The 15,654-nt window shown below is 38.1% G+C and overlaps 1 protein-coding gene across 5 annotated transcripts in view; it reads left to right on the forward strand.

Annotated features, from left to right (window-relative positions):
- The window catches only part of kto (kohtalo), a 396,148-nt gene that overhangs the window by 89,603 nt on the left and 290,891 nt on the right, over nt 1-15,654 (forward strand). For all 5 annotated transcript variants that reach the window (XM_067158251.2, XM_067158254.2, XM_067158252.2 and 2 more), the window contains exon 10: nt 4,856-5,138. In XM_067158251.2, coding sequence (XP_067014352.2) covers nt 4,856-5,138 — 283 coding nt within the window. The remainder of the gene's footprint in view (nt 1-4,855; nt 5,139-15,654) is intronic.

A 15,654-nucleotide genomic window follows, 5' to 3' on the forward strand; every position in this document is an offset into this window, starting at 1 on the left:
GGTATTATTCGCGTAAATACGGTACTATACAGTGATACCCGGGATGGGTGTACCCTCTTATTTTACTTGTACCAACTTCGGATAATTTCGCCAATTTGTTAAATTCTCTTCACCTCATTGTTTTGCTACCAAAATATTTCTTTTTAAATTTAAATTCTGCATTTTTCGGATTCTGCTGAATAAAATTTTCCATTTGTATTATCTCACCACCACTCTATGTATTTTATTAAATTAAGATTATTTCAAACTCTTGTATGTCTTGACAATTGTCCGATGCTTTCCACCTCTGTTTATTCCTTTATGCTGTATCCTCTCCTGTAAAGTTTCCTGTTGCTTTGTTGTATGGGGAGTGTTACAGTATGTATGAATGTGTGTGTTTCTCACGTATAATGTAGAGAGTCATTTTTGATTGCAGTTTGCGCTTGAACCCGCTTTGATCAGTGTTGTAGATAGAGTATGGGGTGTAATGGAGAAATTGCTCTGCGGCCTTATACTTTCGTTTTTCATCCTGAATATGCAAACGGGTACAAATTTCATAATTTTGCTACCCACATTTCTGTGTTGTTCCTTGCAACAGCTGATCCAGGTGTGCAAGGCGCAGAAATGACTCTTTTCAATAGATAGTTCATGTGCAATTTCCAAAGCTTAGTCATAACATTTCACCTTCCCCTTCTTATCTCCTGGAAATGGGAATAGAGTTCTACATCATTTCGTTATGTTCAGTCGTACTTGCCGATATACCTGTATTTAAAGAATGGACCATCCATTCAATACACTTCACTTTACAAGTGAGAACACATTCAGTGTTAAAATATGTTATACATTCTTTGGTACATGTTTAGTTTAATTTAAGACTCCTTCAGCCATAGTCTCATAACTAAGATACATAATTATTACTGTCTAATAATTTAAAATGGATGAACCCATGTTCTTTATGAAATGTTAGACAATACACTAAAAACAATACACACTATTTTTCCATAAAACTGTCCATCACTTTCTTGTAAAAATTCTTCAAATGTTAAAATTTGATTCTACGCTCAAAGTTGGTGTACTTCCCTATAGCCGGTTCCCATCCAAGCCTAGTTCTGACCTGCTCTCGCCCGGCAGAACTTGGCTGGGGGCGGTAGGAGGAGGAGCAGCGCTATTAGGGGAAAGGGAAACTGCTCCGCCTATATGCAGAATGGAAGGGTGGGTTGTTTGTTTTAGCAGAGGTAACTTCAAACTATTAATTTTGCTCGCTGATAAAACAATATCTGTTCATGTCTGTCTGTTAGGTCATCAGCTCAGAGGCTGGTTGGATCCTCAAAGAGCACCACCAAAGGTTATGCGGTTATAAGGAAACCGCAAAAACCAATGGCATCACCAAAATGAGGCGTACTAGGCAAGATGAGGAGTGCGGTAGTTTGCCATTGCTTTCCTCACTGGGTCAGTAAGTACTATTGCAGCACGACTGACCCTATGAGCAGCACCTTTCATAACACTCAGATGCACTAGTCATGCTCTGAATGTCATTACTCAGCACACCCATACCCCAGCAACATCCATATTGTCACAGCCATAGATGTTGACTGGGACTTCAGTGGAAGCTACACTTTACTTTGGCCTGTGCCAAGAAATGGATGCAAAAGTACTGTATCCATCAAGAAATGACAGCAGGCAGATCTATTCATATGATGATAAAAATCTTGATTCCCATAAAGAACCTGAAATATTTGTTACGAATGAGTAAATTTATAATACCAATATAGTTGGTCCGTTATTGGACATTATAAATTTTCCAGCCAACTCATTTCTGGTTGCCAGTGTTTCACCCCAGTGTGCTAACGTGGGCTCATCAGTTGGTAAATAGCACACCTACCAAGACGCATGGCTAGTGCATACCGTGAAGGCCACTGTGTAGGCTACTTCTGTTCATATAATGGATTTTTATTCTCTCGTACGTCGTTCAAATTTTTTTTGTGTTATAATTCTGGTCCAGACCTATATAAATATTTTCATAAATACTCATCAGGTTACCTTTGTTCACTGTTTTTAATATGGTCAAGCCTTGATTTATATCAGGTATGTTGGTGTCCTGTATCTCCCATATGGAAAATAATGACAGAATACTTCCAGTGTCTTATGTTCCTGATACCTAGTTTGAAAGCTCCTACCTGTTTGTTCGACGTACGTGACTTAAGTTAGTAGATTGCTGAACCTAAGTAATTTTCTTTTTTTTAATTTGCACTATTATGTTTGTAAAATAAATGGCCATTGTTCAAAATGAAACCTGATAGTCGTGTTTCATAATTAATTTTGTGTTTTGGAAAACCTCTGGGTTTGTAGCGTATTTGAATTCTTGTGATTCTCTGGTGCTAGTCTTATGTTGTTCTTTCTTTACTTTGCATTAATAGTATTAACGCTGAACCCATTCAGTGTAAGACGTAATTCTTTATCTCTTTCCATATGAGATAAAGGCCTCTTACGACTCCCAGGATGTAAAGAATCACTGGAGTAAATGTATCCTTTATAAGAGAACTCACTGGGTTCCCTCTTCACGGTCACATCCAGGAAATTTAAAGCATTATCCTTCTCTTTTTCAACTGTAAATTTGATTCTCTCATCTAATGAATTTAAATCTTGTAAAATATTGTTACTATTATTATAACGTTTATCTATTATTACAAAAGTATCATCCACGAATCGTGTCCAAAATCCAAACCTTGAATGTATGGAGCTATTTTGTGATGTTCTAAATGGTCTAAATACATATTGGCCATGATACCCGAACCTGGAGCTCCCATTGATAATCCCTCTTGACTATAAATAGTGTTTTGTTTTTTATGACGAACTAATTCTTAATTCAGCTGTATCAGTACGGATCTATATGTTGAAGTTTGTGAATGGCAACAAATACCTGCATTTTCCAACAGCTTCTTCCACAAGTAAGGATATAACTCCAGACATTGCAGATATTTCAAAGTGATAATTGCTTTTCAGCTCCTTTGTTAAGCCGGGATTTTACAGCCCTCCTCTTCTACTCCATACTGATGTTTTCCCGCTCATTTTTTATGGGACTAGGAAGAACATAACTAAAACTGGATAATTTGCATGGTGATGGATTCATATTCTAGTTCCGAACTCGGACCTGGAACATTGTTTGCGATGTTTTAACAAACTGAATTGCTTGAGTCACTTGAGGAAAGTCAAATGCACAAAGCCATTGGTCACCTTAGGGAATCAGGATACTTACCGACAATCGACGTTGAGAGGCTGACTGAATGGTATACGGGTAACCGATGGGACATTTTATGGTTATGTTTAGATATTTTTTAAGTCCATTAAAATTTTTGATACGAATTATCCATTTTCTCAATTAACTGTCCATTTTCTTTTCATGTGGCTATTACTAGCCGAGTGCAGCCGTTGTAAGGCAGACCCTCTGATGAGGGTGGGCGGCACCTGCCACATGTAGGTAACTGCGGGTTATTGTGTTGGAGGATAGTGTTATGTGTGGTGTGTGAGTTGCAGGGATGTTGGGGACAGCACAAACACTCAGCCCCCGGGCCATTGGAATTAACCAATGAAAGTTAAAATCCCGACCCGGCCGGGAATCGAACCCGGAACCCTCTGAACCGAAGGCCAGTAAGCTGACCATTCTGCCAACGAGTCGGTAACTGTTCATGAAGATGGTTCTACTGCAGCGACAAATCTCTTATTTCATGAACTACTTTAGAGCACCTATAATGCTGGAGCTGCGACCATACCCTCTTTTGGACCGCAAAAGGAATTCAGTTTTGCCTGTCCCAGGCTGTGTAGCAACACCGAAACATTGTCTGCACACTGAACCGTAATGTGTAGTGTGAGTGAGACAATGGGGTATCTTTCATGGTACCAAATTTATAACGTGGAGAATGAGTAGAATCCTTGGATGATGTAGAATCAGAAGAAGGGGAAATGCTTTCATAAACCAGATATAAATATGTGAATTGACAATGCTTGGTTTCTTTCCAAGAGGAAAAAGGTGGATATACCAGATCTGGGTGATGAGACTTCTTTGAAATACATTACTTAATAAAAGTAAGAAACAGAGGTTTCCATTATACAGAGGCCTATATGATGGAGGCTGAAATCAGAAATTTACATACTTTGCACAAGGTGAGCGAAAACTTGTGGTCTGTGATGTTCCTTTACTAAGAGTACATTAAACGTTACACTTTTCTCAGTGCAGCATGTAACAGGCCTATAATAAAAATCCTCAGTAGCACCTTTCTAAATACTGATTGCAGTGAGATGCGTCACCTACTGCTGCGAGAATCTCAAGATTTACAATTAGAACAAAGTCTTTTTTTCTGTGCTTAAGTGCAGGCAGTATCCAGTAGTGGTTTCAAACCCCATTGTGGGCAGCCCTGAAGATGGTTTTCCGTGGTTTCCTATTTTCACGCTTGAGTGAAAAGGATTATATTGCGTAAAGTGTCGTGCTAATCGTGACTTAAAGATTTTAAAATTGTGATTATTTGAAGTTTTATTCTCCAGATACTTTTAGGAGCATCATAGGTCCCATATTTAAGAGTGTTTATATGTGCATTGATTTAATGATATGTATTTTTACGATTGCCTGTTCTCATAGTTGGCGTTGATACTAGTTCCAAGTAAATGTTATAACTTATTGGGTTTAATATTAACATTTAAAAGGTGGATTTCAATTTGACTTATCTATTATTTTCACACTAGGCAAATTCTGGGGCTGTACCTTAATTAAGGCCATGGCCGCTTCCTTCCCACTCCTAGCCCTTTCCTGTCCCATTGTCATCATAAGACCTATCTGTGTTGGTGCTATGTAAAGGAACTTGTAAAAAAATTTTCTCTGCAGGCGGCAGCTGCGAGTGGCAGAGGACCACATCCGCCAGAGGTCGAGAGCGGCAGAGGGCCGGTGGTCATGCGACAAGTGGCAACAGTCGTCAGCAGGAATGACCACGGCGAAAGTGCTGACGGCACTGGATGCTCTGGACAGACACAGCTTCGACCGTATGGATGCCAACAACTCTCTGGATACCCTGTACTCAAAGATCTTCACTCCTCCGGGAGCCAAGGAGCCCAGTGGTTGTAATGGTGGTAACACGGGGGCAGACGTTAGAGAGAACCGTGCTGAATATGTGAGTACAGTAAAACCACGTTTTAACGTGCCTGCTTTTAACGCAGATTTTCATAAGGCCCAGCCCAATCGCCATAAGCACAATATAACCCCCTTCTAACGAACACCCACGTAAGGAAAGGTCCGTTTTTAAGGACTGTATTTCACATATATTACGATCGCACCTCCCCCCCCACCCCACCCCTTGTAATGAAAATTTACAATAAGATACAGTAGAAGTCTGCTATAGCGAGTACAGCATATAATGAGAACTCCGTTACAGCAACAATTTTTTCTGTCCCTTCAAAATTTCTGTATTAAACTGTGTATCGTTCCTTGGTTACAGCGAGAGCCCTATCAGTGATGCATCCGCTATTACAAGCGATTAAAGTGCATGCGATTTTTTCAGTTACAGATATTTATGCACCCCAGCGATGATATTGCATGAGATCGATTACCTTCGGCATCGTTTCCTCGCTATGTGCACTACCAAGTTCTCTCGTCGACATTCAAAGGTGATGTCGGAGTCGATTAGTAATACCCGTCGACAGCTCTTCCATAAAGAATATTCAAAATGAAAGAGAACATATTTTCGTAATAAATGCGTAAATAACTAGTCCGATAACGGTTTTTAACTTGTTAAAAATTAAGGCTGACTAAATGACCGGTTAATTTGCAGGCTAAATATTGCAATTAGTTAGAATGGGATACACCTCGAGATATGGCAGACTGCTTAATTGATTTCAAAGGTTAGTTTATATTTGGTCCCGTCTGGTTAAATTACGGAAAGGCTATTATGAAAATTTGTGGCGAAAAGTTTATAATTTCTCTACTTGTGCTCCAAGTATGTTTTCGTCATACGTATAGTACAGTTAAGTTAGGAAAACTGAAATGTTTGCAACAAAATGCGATTGATCATCTTCGGTACGGTATAGTTTTCTCACTTTGTGCATTTGCGAGCTCTCTCGTTGACATTCAAAGGCGATATTGGAGTTGATTAGTAATACCTGTCGAGTGCTGTTCTCTAAAGAAAATTCGAAATGAAGGAGGATAACAGGTTTTCGTAATAAATGCGTAAATAACGTGGCCGATAGCAGTTGTTACCTCGTTAAAAATAAAGACTGAAGTAAACAGTATCTTAATTTTAATGTTATATACGAAAATTAAGTAAGAATGTGATACACCTCAAGAAGAAAACTGAGGTGTTTGCCATAGAATTCTCTGGAGTGATACTGTATTTCTCCGAATCCAAGACTTTATTTTTCTCCGAATCTCATGCGAAAACTCAAGGGTTGTTGCATTCATGGCCTAACAGTAAGTTAATGGATACCACTGGCAACTACCACGAAAAGCATGCTGCTGCTTTTCACACCCGCACAGAACTCATTGATAATAAACGACTGCCTCTTGACTACACATCGCTAGTCGCGACAACCGGTTGTACAGTGCCTTTCTCAAATCTGTAGAATGGCAGCAAAACATGCGACCCTTCGAATTCTTAGAAAAGCCATGGCTACTCAGTGGCATAGTTTTAATGCGTCTATTGTACTTGACGCTTAGTAAAAGTAAGTTTTATAGACAGCAGGAATATTTTCGTGATGGATCGTCGTATTGTAAAGATACGTGGAAAAGTTATTGCCGGCATATTTTCAACGGGTTTCCTTCAGTATTATTAGTTAATGGTCCTTAAAACCCGCAGAAATAAAGTATAATTGTGTAGCCGCAAGAAAAAAAAAGGAATACGTCATGACGTAAGTCAGTGTTCGGCATCTAAAAATAGTCTAAAATGAGTAGCCCTACTCTACAACAAGGCATTCATATGATTTTACAAAGTACTTTTTGAGCCTGATTTAAATTTTTTGAAGGAAAACGTGGGGTTTATCTTGGATACGGTACACAATTTTTTTCAGAATGAAATTAAACATACACTTCCACGTAGTATCGGATTTCGAAAAATAACAAACAAGTAAGCCACAGTGTGGATATCATCTGCGGAAATGCAAATTTTGAACAAACTGATTGCCGATTTTAATGTGCATGGAAGGTTTTCCGACTTTTATACAAGAATCGGATATAACGACAATCCGTTATGTTGTGAAATCTCGTTATAATGGACTTCTACTGTACTTTTTTCTAAACTTCTTTTAACTTCTGTTTTCATGTAACCTCAGTCCGAAGTTAACGCGTTATCACTCCTACCGGCAAGCAGCAGTCACTGTCATGCTAGATGCTGTACTAGAATGAGCGAAGTGCGATACTATCTGTACGGCCTGGATGCATGTAACTTCATGAAAGATAAACGTTTAATTGGAGGGTCTGTTGCAAATTTCACGTGTCTTACAGTGAGAAAGTCTGGCTCCATGGCTAAATGGTTAGTGTGCTGGCCTTTGGCCAAAGGGGTGCCGAGTTCGATTCCCGGCAGGGTCGGGAATTTTAGCCATATTTGGTTAATTTCACTGGCACAGGGGCTGGATGTAGGTGGCGTCTTCATCATCATTTCATCCTCATCATGACACGCAGGTCACCTATGGGTGTCAAATCAAAAGACCTGCATCTGGTGAGCTGAACTTGTCCTCGGACAAGTTAACGCGTTAAATGAACCTCTGGAAATCACTCCTACCGGCAAGCAACAGTCACTGTCATGCTAGATGCTTGATCTTTCAACCACTCCTGTTCTAGGACTCTATTGCTATCGACACAACAGAGCTCCATCTCATTCTAGGCCTCTTTCTGGTCTCTGTATCCTTGAATGTTCTCTTTGGTATTCTCTCTCCTGGCATTCTCATCATGTGTCCAAACCATTTTAGCTGTGCTATATCAATCTCTTCTTGAAGTTTACACACTCCCACGCTTCTCCTTAGTTCATATTCTATCTCGCCTTGTCTTTCCCTGTACGCTCCTCAAGAACCTCATTTCAGCTGCTTGTATCTTACTTTAGTTCTGCTTAGTTAACGTTCAGGCTGCTGAAGTATAGGTTTATAATAGGATGAGTATAAAACCTTCTTGCACTTCATTGGCACATCTTTGTTCCATACAATGTTTCTCACACACTGGTAGAAACTTGCAGACTGCTGTATTCTTAAATCAATTTCTCCATCCAAATTTCCAACTTGTGATATCATGCTGCCCATGTATTTAAAAATTTTCACTACTTTAAGAGGTTCATTTCCTATTTTTGTCACTCTCCTGGATTTTCTTTTACCTCTTGTCATGATCAAAGTCTTACTTTTCGCAGAACTGATCTCCATTCCAAAATTTCTTATCTCCTCATTCCATAAATCAACTTGTGTCTGTACTTCCTCTTCATTATCCGCCCAAACTACAATGTCATCAGCAAAGAGCATAGACTTTACGTGCTCGCCCATCATCTTCTCCTTGATGTGTAGAATTCTATCCATGTTGATAATGAAGAGTAGGGAGACAATACACTTCTCAACTCTGAACCATTCAGTTTGATCCACTTTTGCTATTACCATCTGCATTGTTTCATTCCCAATCTGTGCCGCTGTCAATGTTTTCCATTTCAAATTCCTTGGGACACTGTCGTATGCCTTTTCAATATCTAGAAACGTTACTACCATGTCCTTTCCATCATTTGACGCAATGTAAATATTGGGTCAAATGTGGACCTGCCTCTTCTGAATCCATACTGGTGTTCTACTCTGTCTCTTATTCGTCTATCCAAGATTCTTTCAAGGATCTCAACTGTGTGAGGTATCAGTGTCACTCCTCACGTTGCTTCCTGTCTCCTTTCTTGAAAATTGGTATAATGACCCGTATCGTCCACTCTTTTGGAACAGTCCTTTCTCTCCATATCACTCTGAAGAGTCTATACAACCACTGTAGACCAACTGCTCCTGCTGCTATTATCATTTCTATGGTGACCTTGTCAATTCCAGCTGCCTTGCCTCATTTCATTCTTTTAGTGGCCCAATCTCTGCCATCTGCACTAAATCTTCAGTTTCTCCTTGTACCGAGGTATTTTGCACGTTGTAAAGCTCCAATATATCCTGCTTCTGTGTCGTCACTTCGTCCTGTTCATTTTTAATGAAGTTAGCACCTTCTCCTATGTTTTTCTTCTTTTTAACCAACTGGAATAAGATCTTTTTGCTTCTGGTTGTATCTTCTTGCAGAGATTCAGTGAATTCTTGCCAGCATTTCTTTTTCTCTTCTTGAACCACCTTGGAGCACTCCTTCTGTATTCTGTTTTGCATTCTGTTTCTCAGCCATCTTTTCCAAGCTTGTTTCTTCCTTTTAACTATATCTTTTACCCTGTCATTCCACCAGGGCGTTTCTTGATCTTTATTCCTTTCTGATACTCTTCCACAGGTCCTTTCTGACTGTTTTAAAGTATGCCCATTCTTCTTCGACCCTTCCGATTCCTTAGGTATACTTGTTTTAAAGTGTGTCTGGAACTCTTAATTTATTTCCTTCACCTGCAATTTCCACATCCTTAGCTTTCTCTGCCTAATCTCAGTCATCTTTTGTATCTTTCCCAACTTCAACTTAGCTATCACAACTCTGTGATCTCCTTCGAAAGATTCACTTGGAAGGGCTGTTACGTCTGCCAACATTTTCCCGTTACCTTTCTCGACCAAAATGTATTCTATGAGAGTTTTTATTTTGTTATCCCAACTATATCTTGTTATCTTCTGACTGTTTTTCTTTCGAAACAATGTGTTACCAATGATCAGCTCATTTCTTCTACAAAAGTCTACCAAAATATCTCCAGCCTTGTTTCTCTTCCCATATCCAAATGCACCTATAATCTCTTCATCTCCTTTTCTTTCCTGACCTACTTGGGCATTCATGTCTCCTATGATCACAACTTGTTTGTCCTGTATATGGCCTTCCAGATATTCAAGGTATTCCTCTAGATCCGTATCTTTATTTGCTGTTTGTGGAGCATACCCTTGAATTATATTTAACACCAGTTTCAAGTCTCAACCTATTGTCCACCAATTCTAGGCATTCCTTTTGGTCCTTTCTACACCATTTTTGGCTTCTCTTCCTCCACTATAGTGCGCCGATTTATTTGGGTGTCCTCTATCACTTTTTCGAGCCCCACGGTTGGGTGACAATCTTTCTTGCGCTGGTTGAGGGAAGGTTTTTCTTTCACCACGACGGGCAACCAGTCTTTCTTGAACCGGGTTCGACTCTTTTCCTAGTCACCCTCTTTTTCTTCCATTCACATCTCTACTATCGGACGACCAAGTAAGTCATTTTTGGCGATTGGGTATCTACTCTTTCCTCTAACTAGCTACACGCCGGCGTTCAAGAAAATACAACTCAGGGATTAAATTATATCAAAAAAATTATATTTTTACGTGAATCCGACAGAGAAACGCGCCTCTTATTCTTCAGTAGATCTGCATGTCTATCGGGTCATTAAATCAAAATATAACTGATTTTGAGTTCAATTATTCGTCACCCCTTATGGAATTGACTTAAAATTAATCTTTATCTATAAATAGTAATGATAATGTTAAATTCTTAAATACTAACTTTATTCCAAATTATTTTTGAACGATGGGATAAGCTAAAAATTCTAATGATTCTTTTGTACATGTAGGTATTTCATAGACATGATATTGTATAGGCTTTTGGGCTTGTGCCGTGTCAAGAAAATAAGGTGAAATTCTTAACGTTTCGCAGAAAACTGTGCTCTGTGTCTTCAGAAGAATTCTCGACTGTCCACGAGAATGGCTTCTTAAACAATGACACTTTTTAATTTAGTACTTTAATAGAAGTAGAAGTGGTTCATTCACCGCCAGATGGCCCCTAGGACGTGGCACAACGCTAGCGTTCGAAGCTCCGCATCTTCTGAGGATGCAGAGCACAGTTTTCTGCGAAACGTTAAGAATTTCACCTTATTTTCTTGACACGGCACAAGCCCAAAAGCCTATACAATATCATGTACGGGCTGTGAAAGCATTAATGGAAACATGTAGGTATCTCATTACATTCAAAGCATTTAAAAAAATTATTGCTTTTAAATCATTATCTTTCTCATCTCCTTCTATTCAAATTCATCAATTAAAAAAAAAATACAATCATCCAAGGTCTCATCTTCATATATATAAAATAATTTCTTTCGTATATTTTCGTGCGGAATTAAATTATTTATGGAAAATCTCCTGACCTGATATGGATTACGTTCAACATCACCTCCTTCTCATATCAATGAAAATTAAAATTATTTAATTCTTTATCTTGACATAAATTAATCAATCATTTCAACTGCCTTACTCAAAAATTAAAGAAAAGATATATTAAGAATAAAGTAAAATATAATTCTTCGGTAATATAATGTAAGAGTTTTCGAATTCTCTTGAAGTATTAAATCTTAACATCTTACTACGTTCTGTCAACATTTCAAACCTTTACATGGTATTACGTTTTACATATGTGCATAATTATTTTTAAAAAATTAAATGAAATGCTTCCTTTTGATATATCGTCATTATTGTTTCTTGTTGTTCAATTCTCTTTCATTAATAAACGTAAGTGGAGTAAGCAATGTTTCACATCTGTAGCTTTCAATTGCTACCTAAGCTAATATACCAATAACATTAAAAAAGAGAAAATATATTTAACCCTTTCGCACTCGGATCGGCGCGAGAGGTTATGGCGAGAAGGCTCACGCCGCCGATACATTGGCTCTGTCTTATTTACGGATTTTGGTCATTTGCGTAGCTGTTAAATTGTAACAGTTGATCGTGACGGTACCTGAAAGCGTTGAATTTGCGTTTTACTCTACAGATATATCCACCAGCCCTACAAAATACTTTTATTTTCGACAAATGAAATATGTTGACCGCGAATGTTTATGTTGTGGTTATTTGAAGTTGTTATTGCGTAAATCTGTGTTGATTGGCTTATGAATACAAGAAGTTGATCTTGCTATGAGTTTTGTTTATAGTTTATTTCGTTCCTTTGGTATATCGTGTGTTCGATGCACTTCGTAAACTACAATTTTACTCCTTTTCGTAGCTCCATTGTTGCACGTGCTTGCGTCATTTTTTATCGTAATTGCTAGGCCATATTCAAGGCCGAATGAGGCCGATATCCTTGAAATTTCAGATGATATAGACAGTAATAATGACCTTCTTTTGCCGAAAGTGATTCCCGTTATGTGGGAAGTGACACGGTCATAACTGCTCAAGGTGCATCGGACCGCGAGGCCCTGACATCAATGACCGTTACATGTACACTGAATAACTTTGTGCAATGCTTCATGAGTGAATTGCAGCACACACATCATATTGATATCAAATTATTCAGAATTAAATGCTCTGTCTTTCACGTCTAAGAGTAAAGAAGGAAGACGCAATAATGTCTGATTTTTCTGTCATTGAAAACCATAGTTTATTTTTTAAAATTTATTTTCAAAACGTAATAATTTTTTTGGGCTTAACCAATAACAATACGTCCAAGGTATATTCATTTCTGAAATGCTCATAGTTTCCTGTATTAGTGTGATTTATTTTATTTTAATGTGTGTTAAACTGTTTACGTGTTGGATTTTTGTAATTTGGTTTGGAAAATCACAAAAATTAGTCTGAGTGTCTTTGAGCAAACCCCTGCATGTTGGCTGAGTTCCAAAGGGTTAATCATACTTGGGCATATTCAAAATATTCCATAAGAAATATGCAAGAATTCTTCAATAAAATCTCAAGTTTGTGAATAGGTTATAATAAGGTTGTAATGCATCTTAAATTCGATCATATGGTTACTAATAGTCAAGGAATAACTTAGATGAAATTTCCAAACTCGTAGATAGCAATAACATAACACTATGCAGACACTACCGTCAGTGATTTGCTGTTTCAACTTAAATCAGTTTAAATGTTACGTACCATGTAAAATTCTCTTAGAAAATGCAGTCATTATTCTTTACTATAGGTTATCTTGAGTTATTTCTGATGATCGTACTTTATTATTAACCTGCAAGTTCAGATAACCAAATGTCATGAACTCAAATTATAAGTTAAGCCATATTACATGTCGCTATCAGCGTCACATATACCCTGATCTGAAACTGCGTTACATAAACTAACACCCATTAGCCTTACGTAGAATTCCTTCCCTATTCGTCATCGCATTTGTCATAATTCCACACCTAGCATATCAAGAAATGTATAATACTCATAATATTCAAACTTCTTACCTCATATTTCCGTCGTATATGACCTCACCACAAATATACATATCATTAAACCTTTTTAAAGTAACGCTCAATTCAAAAGATTCTGTGTCTTAACGCAATTTATATTATATGGATCAACAACTACCATTCGTATCGATGTGCATTTCTTTGATCAAAGTAGGAACATATTAAGCCTATATCTACTTCGTCGTATACAATCTCGATAACCTACAATTCAGCATAGTTCATTTTCTCATTTCACATATCAGAGATCACATTATACATGGTATAATTCTTTGAAAGAAAGCTGTTTATTGCTATCAAAGCATTTCACTGTCGAATATTATCTTTCCTACGCATGAGAGTGTTTATAAGTTTTGGAAGACTACCTAAATCCATTAGTTAAACGTCACTATTAGTACATTCGCGCTGAAACTACATCACCTCTCGAAGATATATCGAACTAGCTCTTATACAAACACCATCAATAACTTGCTACTAAATTATATATATATATAGTAAAACCAATCTATAACGGACATCTTCAGGACTGAAAAAAATGTCCCTTTTGAAGGGGTGTCCGCCCGAGAGAGGTTATGAAACCGGTACCATTAAACATAAGTTGGAACACAATAACCCGTGTATAGTATAACAATTCTCGCAACTGTACCTTTAATTGTATACTGTCTACAGTATTGTACAATATACTGCACTGTACTGCACATGGGCTGCTGCATCTGCGATGTACTGTATTAAAGGGACAAGGACACTTCTATGGAAACCTCTGTTGAGCACACTGTACACTATTACCGTTCACCATGTTAAAATTAAGAACAACACATGAGTTTTTGAAACTTTAAATCAGTATGTAGATGTAGCAATCTGTAGCACAATACAGTAAAACATTAGCACTTGAAAAAATCCTTGATGTTCGTTTGTTTTGTCCATTTCGGTTTAGCAATGATGTTTTCACTATGTGCAATTAAAACCTGAGTCAGATTTACACCTTTTTCATCGTTTTGTTTATAATAGAATTCTTTCAGTCTCTTAACAAGCCGAGAGCCTCACTGTACAAGGTTATTGGCAGCACATTAATTTCCATATTCTCTTCAAAGTCGTCATTAGCATCACCTTCACTCCCGCTTTCGTCAGAATCTTCATTTTTGTCCTTCTTCCCTTGGACTGACTGAAGAATCGTTTTTGTGTCTCCACTCTCACACTCTGTTTGAATATCTGAATCAATTTCGATATGGGTGTTCACTTGTACACTGTAACCTGCTGAATTAATCAACTGTTGTGTGGTTTCCATGCTGTCAGAAAGGGTATCCGATTCTATTTCGGGATGTCCACCCCTGGCGGGAAACCCAGCTTTCAGAAAGCAGTTACGAATTGTTGAGGCTGTAACGTTTTTCCATGCATTGGTTATTCACGAAATTGCTTGGAGAACATTTAGTTCCTTTGTCAGTGTTTGAAGGGTTACTTCATTCCCGTTAAGTTCTGATACTATGTGCTTCATCACTAACTGTCTGTACATAACCTTGAAGTTCTGTATCACTCCTTGGTCAAGCGGCTGAGAAACTGATGTTACATTTGGTGGGAAAAAGACGATGTTCACATTTTGCAACTTTATTGTATCCGGATGCGATGCTGCATTATCAAGGAATAACAACACTTTTCGCTCCTGGCGTATCATTTTTCTCTCCAATTGTTCTAGCCACTCTGTCATTATTTCTCTGGTCATTTATGCTTTCCTATTCACTTTCCATTCACTTTCCGTCCAATGCCAAACTTCGTAACGTCCATACTCTTAAAACATCTCGGTTTTGCAGCTTTTCCTATCACAAGGGGCTCCTCCCGTTCTCCACTCATACTTGCACATAACAAGACCGTAAGACGTTCTTTCGCAACTTTTCCACCAGTACAACGATTTCCTTTGAAACACAAAGTTTCGTCGGGCAAAAAAAATAATCCAGTTTCATCGGCATTCAAAATATTTTCCCGAGCATACCTGTCTATGACTGAAGGTATTTTTTCTTGTCAGTTTTCAACAATCTCCATATTAACACTGGATGATCACTCTGAAGTTGATACCATGTCACTTTCTGAATCTTTCTAGCCAGCCATTCGAGGCTTTGAAATCTCCAATACCTAATTCTGTCGCGAATTCTAATGCTTTTGCTTGTATCATTGGTCCTGACATGGGGACATTCTGACTTCTTATTTTAGCAAACCACTCTAGCGTTGCCTTGTCAATGTGAGCTCCACTACCACTTTGAAACAGTTTAATGTGCTGTTCGTTGCCATTTAAATGCCATTCTTTCACTAGTTACTCTTTCTTTTTCACAATTTCAATTGCTTGATTGCTTGTGTCTTTCCAATCTTAAACACT

The sequence above is a fragment of the Anabrus simplex genome, chromosome 14 (genome assembly GCF_040414725.1).
Source record: "Anabrus simplex isolate iqAnaSimp1 chromosome 14, ASM4041472v1, whole genome shotgun sequence".
Taxonomy (NCBI): domain Eukaryota; kingdom Metazoa; phylum Arthropoda; class Insecta; order Orthoptera; family Tettigoniidae; genus Anabrus; species Anabrus simplex.